Source organism: Cyprinus carpio, chromosome A21 (genome assembly GCF_018340385.1).
Source record: "Cyprinus carpio isolate SPL01 chromosome A21, ASM1834038v1, whole genome shotgun sequence".
Taxonomy (NCBI): domain Eukaryota; kingdom Metazoa; phylum Chordata; class Actinopteri; order Cypriniformes; family Cyprinidae; genus Cyprinus; species Cyprinus carpio.
This window is the reverse complement of record NC_056592.1, coordinates 23,843,729-23,858,353: the sequence shown is the minus strand read 5'-3', so window position 1 is coordinate 23,858,353 and position 14,625 is coordinate 23,843,729. Positions and strand designations below refer to the sequence as shown.

At 38.5% G+C, this 14,625-nt stretch overlaps 1 protein-coding gene across 1 annotated transcript; it reads right to left on the bottom strand.

Moving 5' to 3' along the window:
* Positions 1-5,612: 5,612 nt before the first annotated feature.
* LOC109085644 (T-box transcription factor TBX22-like) lies at positions 5,613-9,707 on the bottom strand. Its single transcript, XM_019100159.2, has 9 exons — positions 9,150-9,707; positions 8,921-9,057; positions 8,648-8,807; positions 8,133-8,234; positions 7,731-7,905; positions 7,468-7,635; positions 6,626-6,684; positions 6,357-6,442; positions 5,613-6,264 (listed from the first exon to the last, which is right to left on the bottom strand). Exons 1-9 carry the CDS (start codon positions 9,155-9,157, stop codon positions 5,711-5,713), a joined length of 1,449 nt encoding a protein of 482 aa, XP_018955704.2. The 5' UTR covers positions 9,158-9,707; the 3' UTR covers positions 5,613-5,710.
* Between the last annotated feature and the right edge of the window lie 4,918 nt (positions 9,708-14,625).

The following is a 14,625-nucleotide window of genomic DNA, read 5'->3' as shown; positions in this document are numbered from 1 at the left end:
TACCTGCGGTTTTTTTTTTTTTTTTTTTTTTTTTTTTTTGTGAGCGCTGGAGCTCAGGATCGGTACTCCGGATGAGTCTGTATCTGTATCAGGGTGATCCACTCCAATGATGGTTTGAAAAACAAATGACCTGATCCTGGATAGCAAAACCAGATGAACCTCTTGAACAGCTGTCCCCTGGGCTTGGTGTGATCATTCAGAGCAGTGATTACTTCTTCTCACCTCGCTGGCATGTTGACCAGAAGGATTTTACTTCACTTAATCTTTGCTCATAATTGTGACAACATTCATTTTTTATTTTTTATTTTTTTTTGCTTTAGAAAGAAGATTGTCCACACCATGGCTGTGAAAGCTCTGCAAACAGTGCATATTTAATGCTTGAGGCAGCATGGATAAACTGTGTGTGATTCTGCAAACATGGGCGAATGTTATACTTCCTAACTAAGTGTTTGTGCTGTTTGATGATACAGCTGTCCTGCTGGCAGATGCTTTGAATCCTCATGTTCCTGCTCCCCCTTGTTCAAGCACTGAATTTTCTCCAGACGGAGCAGGAAGCGGAGAGCATTGGTTCTGCTTGATCTGCCGGGGCATGTGTGTCCAATCAGCGCAATAAAAGTCTTTCCCCAGCCTCCATCATTCATACACACAAACTGTCTTCTGCCTAAGCCAGTGTTTCCTCACGTATGTGCTAATGCTTCTAATTTGTTTTTTATTGCGTTTTGCAGCTGGCCCTATCACTTTCCCACTTTAAAAGTGTCTGGAGTCAACAGTACTTTTCTCAACACATCCCTGTGGTAAAGAGCTGAGCTCTCATCCCGCTCTCGTGTCTCAGCCTCACATGCTCAGAGACGGAGAAAATCATCAAACGCAAGCCTCATTCAAACCAAAGAGACTTTGAATGCAACTTCTAAAACAAAAAAAACAAAATATTGCTTTACCTTTCACAATGTAGTAATAAGTTGGATCTATGTGTAAAAGAGAGTTTATGCATGCTATTTTAACTGTGGTTTAACAAACTTTTCTGGATTCTGGTTATAAGAGGTGGTGTCAGGATCATGGAACCCGTCTCTCTCGACTCATTTACAGACAGAGCATGTCTGAGGGAATATGTTGGCCATCACATATTTATTTCATATTATATAAGCGATATCACACAAATGCTTTTGTATTTTTGTCTCGAACATCACAAGTTTAAATGTGGTTTTATAAAACAGTTCAGTATATAAGAATTTAATATTGTTAAATTGTAAACACAATATTTCTTGAACTGTTGTGCGCCTGTGAGCAACACATCTGTGTTAAGTTTGAATCCTCATTTTAAACAAATCTTGTGAACCAATAATTCAAAGGCCTATTCATAAAGAGAGCCTACTTCTTCCTGAATGAATCAGCCGTTTGAATGAATTGAATGAATGAATGACTCATAAAGACATTTACCGCCACCTGCTGACCGGTTTAGCTTCTTCTTTAGAGTATCATTTAATTTATTAAAAAAATAAAATAAAATAAAACAAACACACAAATAAATAAAACATTAAAATAAAAATTCACCAAAAAAATATTATTTTGAGTGAGTCATTTACTCATATTGTAGTTTCATCAAACATGAATGACTTGCGCAACACAAAAGAAGGTATTTTGAAGACTGTTGGTAACAAAGCTGTTTTGGTTACCAGTGACTTTCATTGCATGAACAATAAAAAAAAAAAACTGATGTTTCTCAAATTGTCTTCTTTTATGTTCCTTTGTTTATGTTGGGCAAATATAGCATAAACGTTTATGTGTATTAAATTGTATGTTGAATCAAATCAAATATTTCTTTCTAAAGCTACTATTTGTAATGTCTACTTGATACTTTCCCATTTAACTCAGTAATAGCTTTAAATATTTTTATAAAAGATTTCAGCAAATCTAAAGGAAACTAACCCTCTGGATTAGGTCATCTGAAAAAAAAGTGTCAAATCCAAAGAAAACCAGCACAGAAGTGAGAATAGCAAAACACAGGGGACAGTTGTTCAAAACGTTTAATCTGGATCAGAATGATCTGGATTTAGAAATCCAGTGTTTTGCTTGATCAGGTAACCCATTTTACTTTTGTGCCAGTTATTCAAAGCAAAATTGGATTGGATCACCCTGATCCAGATACACACGTTTTCAGATTTCCAAATCTGGATTACTAGTGCTCTACAGAGCCTGAAAGAGACATGATGATGGAGAAAAATGAGATGAGGAAAAAAATGCCAATGTTTTGCATTCTAGTTCTGACTGGTCCATATCTGATGATTGTGCCAATGTAGTTTACAATCGGTGATAAAATAAATAAATAAATAAAAACTTTAAATGAAATATAATATTTTTGTTTGATATTGACAGCTGTTGCAGGATTTGGGGATATATTACATGTTACAAATGTTGTCATTTTTTGACCAGTTTTAAAGTTTTATTACATTTTTGTTCCTGAAATCTACCCTTCTGCTGGGATCAGAATAATCCAGTTTTTTGGATCAAAAGTATCCCGTTTTTATGAAAATGTTTTGAAAAACACAAACTGAGGAATTAATCCAGATCAAAACCAAGACTGGATTTTGTGATCTATTCCGAATTCAGAATCCTTTTTTTTTTTCCTTCTTCTTCTTCTTCTTTTGAACAACCCATTTTAAAGATTTGATCCAATCTGAGCCAAAATCTCATCAGATTACTTTTGAACAACTGGCCACAGATAATTCTGATCCAGATTTAACTTTCTGAAGAAAATGATGATGATGATTCTCCAGTCTACTGTAAACCTATGCAGATTCATCGATATTAAAGGCATAATAGCATTTCACATCAGATGTCATGTGAAAAAACGACTGGATGAATATGCGTCTAGGTCATATTTCTTTTATTTTTTTTAAACAGAGGTTTGCAAATGTGTTATTTTTTCTAAAAAAAAATAATGTCACAATGCAAAAATAAATAAATAGGCCTGAATAAATAAAAATCATAAAGGCTGACAAAAGATAAGATGTACAGCATTGCATAAATGTGTCTAAGGACATGCACATGTACATCAGCATGAGTGTGTGTGTGTGTGTGTGGTGAGGGGGGTTAAGGCACACATATGGAAAGTTGCTTGGCAGGTTGCAGTTAGTCACACTCCTGCGTCTCTAATTGAATTAGCGTTGACAGCGCACCACAGGCCGGGCCGTGGACTCTAAACACTCAGCAGCCGAGGCGGGAGGGGCATGTGCCCTGAAATCAATTACCTGCACAGGGGCCCGGGGCGGTGGAGCCACGCTGAACACATCCTGAACATCAGCTCTCAGACGGACAGCAGCATCTGCAGACACCTGACGCCGCTGACCTCACACACCAGCTTCAAAGCGCAGCGGCTCTAAATCACCTGTTTGGCTCAGCCACCTGATCCTGAGGTCCGCGCTCTTCCAGTCAGAGCCACACGGATCAGATGGATCAAATGGAGAAGTGTCACACACAGGAAGCTGGATAAACTGGCTAAAGGCACTCCTGGGCCGAGGTGCCCTCAGGAGAAAATCATTTTACTTTTATCCACAGAGGCAAAGCAATTTCAATATGACAAACAATATTAATACTGTCTACATCATACAACACTAAATTTGCCTGCACTGTGGTATTCAATTCTGGATGGACCTCAAAGACTTCATCTTACAGTTCAGTCAATGTATTAACATAGCAACTTTTTACCGACATTATTTGGGAACCTGCCACCTGGTGTGTTTCCTGGTTTCTCCCAAGTTTTTATTTATTTATTGATTTATTTGGTCGAATTATCGAAGATCAAATTAGGTTTTTCATTTCTTGCCACAATCGCCTTTGGTTTCACACTTGGGCACTAACGAGACTATTATGTACAATGTGCTGTGTAAAATATGATACCATACAATCAAAATGTTATCCTTTATGCGCATCATTTACAAGCGTCAGTGATACACATCATCAAATACACACCACATACTGTACATACAGTACACTCATGTGATGTGATATGTAGAATCTCAGCTGCTTGATTGCTTATATTGTTTCAAAGTGTCAACTTTATTATCAGCAAGCAACATATTTAATGTTGTTTATATAGAACATTCAACTTTATCTGCATACATACAGTATACTCACATAGAGCAAAATATTCTATATGGCAAATCTTATCTCTAATCCGGACCATAAAACATGAGTCATGAAACCCACTGTTCTAGCACTTGTTAGCTCTCGCACAGCTTTTAAAAATGCTTAAAAAAAGAAGAAGTGGTATTGCTGTTCTAGGGAGTGGAGGGGGAAGAGGTGAAAGGAACAACACAACAGTGGCTGCTGATTCAGACCGTTTTCGCTCTCATTGAGATAGAAGTATCAAAGCTTCCCACACATGCATGCTGCTATTCACCAGTACACTTACACACAACAAAATTAACAGTGTTATTTATAGTTTTATGAGCTCACAGTCCATTACACAATATACCTATATACTGTGAGGGAAACACTTTAGACTACTGGTTCGTCATTAATGAATAACTACACAGGAACATACGAGCAAAGCAACTTTAATACTCTAGTAACTAACAACAAACTCTGATTAATGATTTAGTAAGTAACAGTGCTTAGTCCAATACAGTAGTTCACTATTAGCTAATTTTATACCTCCCTTAGAACTACTAATACAGCTACTGTATACCAATCCATAATTTATATGATCAATGCATAATGTATAATTAATCCTAATGTGATGGTCATGGTAACTGATTAGTAATGACTCAAATATTACCAAAGTCTTCCTAAGCAATTACTGATTATTTGGATCAGTATTCTAAAGTGAATAACATGATAACTATCTAGTAATGACTAAAATTATTGTAAGCGATTGGTTTTTTTGTAAGGTTCTGCATAATAATTCCTTTTGCAAAATTTTGTAACAATTGAGTCATTATTAGTTTATTACCATGATCTTCACTTTAGAATGAATTATACATTATGCATACTTCACATTAATTATGAACCTGTATATAGCAGTTATGCGGGATATATGAATAATAGTAGCTACTGATTAGCTAATAGTGAATTTACTGAAAAAAAAAAAAAAACTGTTACTGTACTATTTCTTTCCCAAATTGCATCGGCAACTTTAAAATATGAAACACTAATGTTTCAGGAGTTTAGGGCAAAGGACATATGCTTTTTCAATAACTGTTTCATATCCTATTTGTGGTTTATGTACAGCTTTATTTTTTAAGATTAATCCAAGGCATTGTTAAAGTAACGAAGGCTTTTGAGAAGTCTGACAGTAATCAGTGTGGAGTGCTACTGTAAGGTTAACCCTGCCTGCTTTAAATGTTTCAAAATGATTACCAGTTGAAATGGTTAGAAATGGTTAAATGATTATAGAGTTTGTATTCGTTTTAAGATAGAGTCTTGTTTAAAATTGTGCATTTCTTTTAAAACAAGTTGAATGTGGCTCCAGATGTCACTGAACAAAACATTACAGTTTCAGAGTTGCAATGTGTTCTTTTTTTTTCATTATTAATCTCATAGATTATAAATACAACAGAATCACCTGGTTAATTCCACAAAATTAATGTTCATAGATTCGATAAGGATTCATAAACATTTTTATTTCTCTAAAGTTGTTCATACAAAAAAAATGGTACCATTCACACACAGTCAATATTTACATTTAGTTTCTGTGTAAATGTAGGTGTGCTCATGAGATCCTGCTGTATTGGGCTACAAGTGCCCTCACTAGAGTGCATGCTTTGACAGGTTTGGTGTCAGGGCAGTAACTGATGGAGGAGATCAGGGGCATTTGGTACAGGCTCTCAGCACGAGCCAGCTTCAGATGATGAGTAACAGTAGAGAAGCGGCGACTCGCGGGGGAACTGTAGCTGTAGGGAGACACAAAGGCTGGCTCTCTGTTGTCTTTCTGAGTTTGATATTCTGCGGAGGCCCATCCAGCTGAAGCACTTCTTGAGGAGGAGTCCTGAAGCCAGCGACTCCTGCACCGGTCTCCTCTCTGTACCTGGAGAGCCGTCATGAAGGGCAGATCTAACTCGGGTCGCAGCCCAGTGTAAGTGCTGAGTTTGCCCAGGCAGAAGCTGCAGTACGCTCTGCATGTGAGAACACTGTGTGAAGGGAGCACCTTGCAGCACTGAGGGCTTGAGAACGTGACGGGAGGAGCTGCTGGAGAGAAGCAGCTGGGCAAGAAGGATGGCACTGAGGAGGAGATACCGAAGCTTGCTGGAGCTCCATAACATCTGCCTGCAGTCAGATAAAATGAATGCATGATGGCTCTTAATGGAAACTATTGTTAGTGAACATTTTAGCTAAAATAATAACAAAATGAAACATACCCTGTAGCTGCATAGCAAAAGATTTGAAGTCGAGGTTAAAGGGACTGTGCCATGCATACGACTCCAGCATCCCATCCAGCACGCCTCTAAAACACATTGCAGAAGAATGAGATTTCAGACATCTGCTAACATATGTACAACATCATCAAGAGTCATAAAAATCATCAATTTTTATGTGTTTATTTCAGATTATTACGCCACTGTAAGAACCTTTTTATAGCTTGGCAAACATATGTAATATAGTTCATACAGAGAGTAGCTTTCATTACCCATTTCGTTCCCTGAAGCCCTTGGCAAAAGGATTCCTGTCGATCTTCAGTTTTGTTATTTAAAGGTAGCCGGAAATACACAATCAGTCAAACACACTGGCAGATATATATTTCTCCATACAGACCTATGATTTTACACATGTGGAAGCCTGTTTCCACCACTGAATAAAAATAATGTAATTGCAACTTTTTATCTCACACTTCTGACTTTTTTCTCAGAATCGTGAGATATAAACTCACAATTTAAAACGGCAAAATATAAACGTGCAGTTCTGAGAAATAAAGTCAGAATTTCTCACAACTGCAAGTTTATATCTCACATTTCTGTCTCCATAACATGCGTAGTGAGTTATAAAGTCAGAATTGTAAGATATAAACTCTATAAGATATAAACTGAGGGAGAAAAAAAAAACTTTTTCCTCTGAATTGTGTTATAACTCACAATTGCATATTGTTATCTCACAACTTTGAGAAAAGAAGTAAACTCACAGTTGTAAGAAAAAAGCAGAGCTGTCAGAAAAAAAGTCACAATTATGAGATATAAATTGTGTTTTAATATCATATGCTTGAAATCAGAATGACTTGCCATAGCATTACATGTTCCAGGTTTTATAGTATCTGTAAAATGGAACATATGTAATAGAACAGGTTTTATTATGTAAGCTACCAATAATTATTACTCTACTTCGGGGTCAGTCTAATTTAGACATACTTTACTCAGATTTCAGTCTGGTCACAGACTTTTGGACCCTACTCAAATTCTGTCATATTTTCCAACATAAATGCAGAAGCATGTTCTATTAATCTGAGCTAAACTGCAGAGTTAAGTGTTGAGATGTCACCTGCTGGTTCTGGTAGGCTGTGACAGTGGTGAACTGAGTCTCAGAGAAGGAGAAGGTGCAGACGCCATCCGCCGGCAGAGACACCAGAGTCTGTGACAGCCGCTCAACAGGACTGTGCTCAATTATGTGTATGCGTGGTCTGTACTTGTGCATGGACTTCAGGATGATCTGAATTTCACATTGGACATATTTAGTTTATATATATAACTGTTATTGTTAATTGTTGTAGTGTAGAAGTAGTCATGTTAAAGAAGGGAACTCACATGGCCTTTGTCATCCATCTCATTGTTGGTGAGTTTAACACGATCAAAGCTGATGATCTGTCTCATCCAGGTCTGTCCTGAAGACGGCGAGTCCGGGTGGACACACAGACGAGGAGGAACACAGGAATGATCCGTGTTTCCAGCCACCATCCACTGAGAGCTGTGGTACACATACCTGACACAGGTGAAGGTAACAATAGAGAAGATTTCCAGTGCTGTTCCTTGTTCTCCTCAATACACGATTTAAGCATTTGAAGCAAGTGTATGTTATTACTTAATATTTTTTTATTTATTTTTTTTACATGCATTTATTTGAGATGAGAATGATGTGAGAATGATGAGAATGACATCTTCATTCACTAATTTAATTGTTTGTTTGAGAATCAGTTCAGGCTGAAGGACCTGTATCTCTTTGAGTCCACAGGCATGATGTCCATAGCAATGGAGTATTGCTGGTCGGGATCCAAATTGCGCACCTTGATTCGGACCGAGGGGAACATTCTCCTGAGGAGATGATTGATACACAGTCAACACTGACATTATAACATCATTACTGCAGTTTGACTAGTTACAGGTAAACATACTGGATAGTATAATACATTTAGCATAGGCCTACTTCCAATAGTTAAAACATAAGTCAAATAAACTCTGACAAGCTGACACTAGTTGTGTACGATTTATGGGCAGTCAGAGTTTACAGATTTCACTGATTTTTTAGTAGCTTCATACACTTGCTGACTTTGTAAATGGTTAAAGAGGAAAAACTGGGCATTGTACGTTAAACAAGGACCACAAACTAACATACTGTCATTCTAAACACAACAAACTCACACAGAAATATATGCCTCATTTTAGTGCAATCCAGCCTTAAAGGTCAACACAAGTGAAGGCTAATATTAAGGTTAAGTAGTGATTACCTCCCGGCTTTGGTGATGATCATCTCTGTGCCGATCTCATGAAATCTCTTCCACAGGTCAGATCCTTGAAGATCTACTCCAGCTTCTCTCACAGCTTCACATTCTGTGCCTGCAGGTCTGCTGGGCTTCACGCTTCTTTTCTTCTTGTCTTTTCGCTGATCTTCACAAGTCATCAAAATTACATAGATTACATAAATGGTAATGCAACACAAATACTTAAAACAGATGTCCTTCATTGATATTTTTCTTCTCCCTCTCAGCTGCTACACTAACCCTGTTTGTCGATGAAAGTTGCTTTCGGTGCATCTCTGTTATATTCCGAGATGCACTGCATCTTCTCATTCTGCAGATTTTCCACCTTCATCCTCTTGAAACTTTCCCCCGAAGTGTCCGTGGAGAGCGCCTGCATTCTGAGCGGAGATCAGATGAAGAGACGAGGGTCTGTCAGCAGCGCACACATCTTTCTCTGCTCTCCTCTGAGCAGTTCGTGTTCATGTTTCACCTCTTCATTTATGTTCCTCTTAACTCCTCGTTTGCCGATGGGAAGGAGATGCTTTTCTTTGCAAACTTACTGGCACCAATAGGATCTCAGAGGAGGACTGGAAGAATGGAACTCAAACGTACAACCAGCAACATTTATTTATTTGTTTGTAGGGTAGAAATTTTAATAACCAGATAATGTTAATCTGATCTAACATTTTTTATGACTAAAAACAATTTTAAAAAAATAATAGAAGAAGAAGAATCTGTCGATCAGCAGTGCTGGGTAAATTTTAGTCCGTTTCTGATTACAGGTTATGATGACAACTGTAGTTAGTAACATAAGCAAGGTTACTTATTTGCAGTGATGTATTCTAATTACCATTTAGATTACTTTTTTATTTATTTATTTTTATCTCACTTGTTTTAAACTTACTATTAAGTGTACCATTTTTATAAAAAGCACAAAGGAAGAACATTCAGATAGATACATGTCACGGTTCACTGCCTGAAGGAACGCAGGAGACGTGGAGAAGCATTAAATTTTAATGAACACACCCAGGGGAAATTCCACTACAGGAACGAGGAATGACTCAGGAACATAACTTGTAGACCCAACAGAAACAGACTGCACAGACTTAAATAAATTAGGTAACAAGCTTAATTAGACAGACACACCTGATCCAAATGGACAATCAAATACACAGAAAACTGGGTCAGGGCAGGCACATGGAGGGTAAAAACACACAGACACAGGTCCATAACCCTGACAATACATTAAATTATTTTTTTATATCAACATCATAATTTGCATTAAACATTACATTACACCAGGGTTTCACAAACTGGTCTTAATGTAGGAACTTAAGTTAACTTAAAAGTTAACAAACATAAGGTTTGTGAGTTGATAAAAAGCTAACAATTAACATCATAAAATGTAAAATTATATAATTTAAATACAGCACTAAAAACAGAATTATTTTATTTGTATACCTGCATGTCAATGTGACTATTTACCAACACCAAACTGTAAACATGCAAATGTGATGTTAAATTATTAGAATAATAACTCTCTCAGAGGTTTTTCAAGGGACAATGTGGTTTAGCTGACAAATAAGTTTGGGAATCCCTGCATTACATGAACAGACACTAGTAAACATGAAAACTGCAATGACATTACAAGCCCAACATCTTTCAGGCTTGACATGTATTTGTCCAGACTTCAGAATCAACAGCTACCGGATGTTCAATTCAATTCAATTCAAGTTTATTTGTATAGCGCTTCTTACGATACAAATCATTGCAAAGCAACTTTACAGAAAATTAAGTTTCTACAATATTTAGTAGTAGCTTATCAGTGATGACTGTCAGTTTATGTGCATACGGCAGAAATGTTCAGAAAAATCGATAAAAGACGTAAACAAACAGACGATTAACACTATTAACAGCAATTATGCTCTTCTTGCTGCTCAATGCGAGCACTGCTGCCAGAAAGAATGTCTCTGAGCTCCGCAACACTTGCTGGATCCATCCTGGTCAGATCATTCTGTTACGGATAAATAACTCAGAATCCAGTTGCAAGTGAAGTGAAGGGCCTTACAAGGGGTAATGCCTCCGCCTGGATGCCCACTAAGTTGTTTATTTGTGCCAGAAGGATTATGGTCTAATGTCGTCCATTGGGGTCATTGTTCCAAAGTAGCCTGTCATGCGGGGGTTAGTCGAACAGTTTTTCTCATTAAACAATGATTCTGATGGCAATCTATGGCCCATGACATACAACATTTTTGTTTTGGCCTGCTCTGTTTTACAGCTTCCAATTGACTCCTTCAACCGCTGTCTGTTCCTTCGAGACACTGGTCCCACATTTTGCTTGATTTTTGTTCTCACCGTCTCAAGGTAACACGGTAGTTTTAACCGTGGTGGACTGGTTCTCGAAGGCAACTCCTTTCATTCCTCTGCCCAAAATACCCTCAGCCAGAGAAACAGCAGTTGTTGTCATTGATCACGTCTTTCATCTTCATGGCCTCCCAGTGGACGTGGTGTCTGACAAGGGGCCTCAGTTTGTTTCCAAATTTTTAAAAGAATTGTCGTTTGTTAGGGGCGACTGTTAATCTTTCTTCTGGGTTCCATCCCCAGAGTAAAGGTCAGAAGGAGAGGGCCAACCAAGATTTGGAACGTGTGTTGCGGTGTTTGGTGTCAAGAGAACCCATCCTCTTGGAGTCAGCAACTTTCATGGGTGGAGTACACACACAATTCTTTACCAGCGTCATCTATCTCAATTTGAGTGTAGCATAGATTACCAGCCACCTATTTCCCAGAGGATGGAATCTGAAGTCGCGGTCCCCTCTGCCCAGACCTTTGTCCAGAGGTGACACCGCACCTGGAAGAGGGCTAGAGAAGCCATCCTCCGGGTGGGGTCTTGCACCAAGGCCCAGGCCGATCGCCACCTGTCAACGCCTCCCGTCTATGTCGTTGGTCAAAAAGTGTGGCTTTCATCTAAGATTATTTCTCTCCGTACAGTCTGTAATAAGCTTGCTCCCAAATTTATTGGCCCGTTTACTGTCACCAAGATTATTAGTCTGGTGGGAGTCTGCCTCAAACTTCCTCCTGTGTACAGGAGAATTCATTCGGTCTTCCAAGTTTCCAAATTAAAGCCAGTTTTTCGTTCTACCATTAATCCGCCTGCCCTAGTTCCCCCACCGCCACAACTCGTAGATGGGAACCCACTTATTGGGAAAAACGCATCTGGACTCGAGGCGGAGGGGGACGTGGATTTCAGTACCTGGTGGACTGGGAGGGTTATGGTCCAGAGGAGAGGAGTTGGGTTCCTGCTAGGGACATACTGGATCATTCGCTTATCGATGATTCCAATCGCCAGGTAGGTTCCTCTGGAAGAGTGGTGTTACTTGTCTGATTGCTCAATTAGCGTTGCTCCGGCAACCGCGGTGCTGATGAGCTAATCAGTGCGGCTGCACCTGCCGCTCATTCTGTCCTGCCTTTTATCTGTCTCATGTTTTGTACTGCATGTTGTCAGATTGTTGTTTGTCCTTGCTCATACTACTTGTTCTCGCCAGAGTCTGCGTTCCTGGTTGCTTTCTGCCTCGAATTCATTCTTGTGTGGAAACCAAAGTCTTGCTGGATTCCACTGTCCTAGTTGGATCGGGTCAGTGCTTCACAATCTCCATGTGTCAATCTGATCATTCACATCTACTCGCTTGAATCTTCACATCTGGATTTTGATCCTGTTTATTATTTATAGTCTAATAAATCACATTTCATTTGCAACTGGATTCTGAGTTATTTATCTGTAACACTAATAGCTTGTTTTTTTTTTGTTTTTTTTTTGTTCATCCAAACTCCGAATTAGAGACCTGTGTCCCATGCCCGCTCCCTCCTGCAGAAATATCTTATCTGGTCCTGCTCCCTCCCATGACATTTATTGTTTTGTCACAATATAACAACTGCCAAATTGAATAACACACCGCTCATCCGGGTACTACAAGTTATCTTGACCAGTACTACTTATATGCTTAACGAGTCACTATAGCCGAGTCACTATAGATTTTAATATATTTATGATGAAACAAAATGAGTGACAGCTTTTTAGTGTTTCTAAAGGAATACTCTTTGCGCCATAGCAATGAACAGCAAAAACATTATATGGTTAGGCCTAGATAAATGAAGTTAGATCACCCTCACCAAAGAAGCAAGCTCACTGATTTTATTCTGGAGCTGGGTCTGTAATTATTTAACATAACATGCTGAATTTCCCTCATATGACAAGTCTCTCTGTGATCATGGGCATCACTGCATTTATAAAACAAGTACTAATACTACAGCAAGAAATATTATTTCAGTCACGACCACTTTCGTCAAAGAACCAAGATGAATACCTTGAGTGTGTGTGTAAACAAAGCTCTGATTTTGATTCTGATTCTCTGGAAAGATACCGTTTGGATTCCATTTCTACCACTTCACTTTATCTTTCATTCACTTTAATCATTTTTTTTTTCCTTTCAAATTAATTAAAAATAGCATTGATATGTAATGAGACTTCATGATGTTATAAGAGAGTATTCTGGGAGGCAATATCCAATTAATTCCAAAATCTGAACCAACAAAATCTGCACACAAAATCTGAACCATAACTAGAAAAGATTTCAGATAAACTTTCTTTATTTGCCAGAAATTATAAAGAACACCAAGTTTGCCTATAACTATATTTGTTCAGAAAGTTCTAAGGATTTATTATAAATTATATATACGGTAAATTTAACAGTAATTTCGTAATTTTGTCAGGAAATCTTATGCAGCCACTGAGAGAAAATCTACACATCTACACTGGAGAGAAAAAAAAGGAGAGAATTAGAAGTATTATTTTTCCTTTAAAAAATAAAGTTTTGTGAACATTAGTGAGTGCACCCAAGTAATGCAGTGTCTGTTTCATACAGACTGGTAGCCGAAGGGATTTTGACTTATTTTCAGATTTTTAAACTTTCACAACACTAGAACTGTAACTGGAAAATCGTCAGCCTCAACCTCCCCCTCAAGAGTGACTAACAGCTCTATCAGTAACAATGGAACACAATGGGTTCAGCACTGGACAGCGTCTCATCATCAGGTAAATCAGCACTGGAAAGTGGCCTCTCCTTCGCCAGTGAAGAATATGTTGAAAGTGAAAGTGACATGACATACAGCCAAGTATGGTGACCCATACTCGGAATTCGTGCTCTGCATTTAACCCATCCAATGTGCACACACACAGCAGTGAACACAAACACACACTGTAAACACACCCGGAGCAGTGGGCAGCCATTTATGCTGTGGTGCCCGTGGAGCAGTTGGGGGTTCGGTGTCTTGCTCAAAGCCACCTCAGTTGTGGTATTGAAGGTGGAGAGAGCGCTGTACATTCACTCCCCCAACCTACAAATCCTGCCGGCTCGAGACTTGAACTCACAACCTTTGGATTGCGAGTCCTACTCTCTAACCATTAGGCCATGACTTCACCAGTTGGTGAAACCTTTAACATAGCTGACTTCTGTCCAGACATATTTGGCAGTTTCTCAAAGTACGGCTGATGCATGTTAATATAGCATACAGTTTTTTATTTGTGTCAGATGTAGCTATCACATACACAAGCTCATTTACCTTTTCTTTATATGGTAAGGGTCAAAGAAAAAAGAAAAAAGAATATATTACGATGAACTTTGTTAAGCAAACAGTTGACAGTAACCACTGACTTCGTACAGAAAAAAAAAAAAACCTTTAGAAGTCAATGGCTACAGTCAGCTGTTTGGTTTCCAGTATTCTTTAAAATATCTTCTCATACAGGTTTGGAAGAATGACGACAGAGGTTTTATTTTGGCGTGAACTGTCCCTTTAACCCAGGGGTGCCCAACCCTGCTCCTGGCGATCGACTGTCCTGCAAAGTTCAGCTCCAACCCTAATCAAACACACCTGAAGCAACTAATTAAGGTCTTCAGGCTTACTTAAAAATT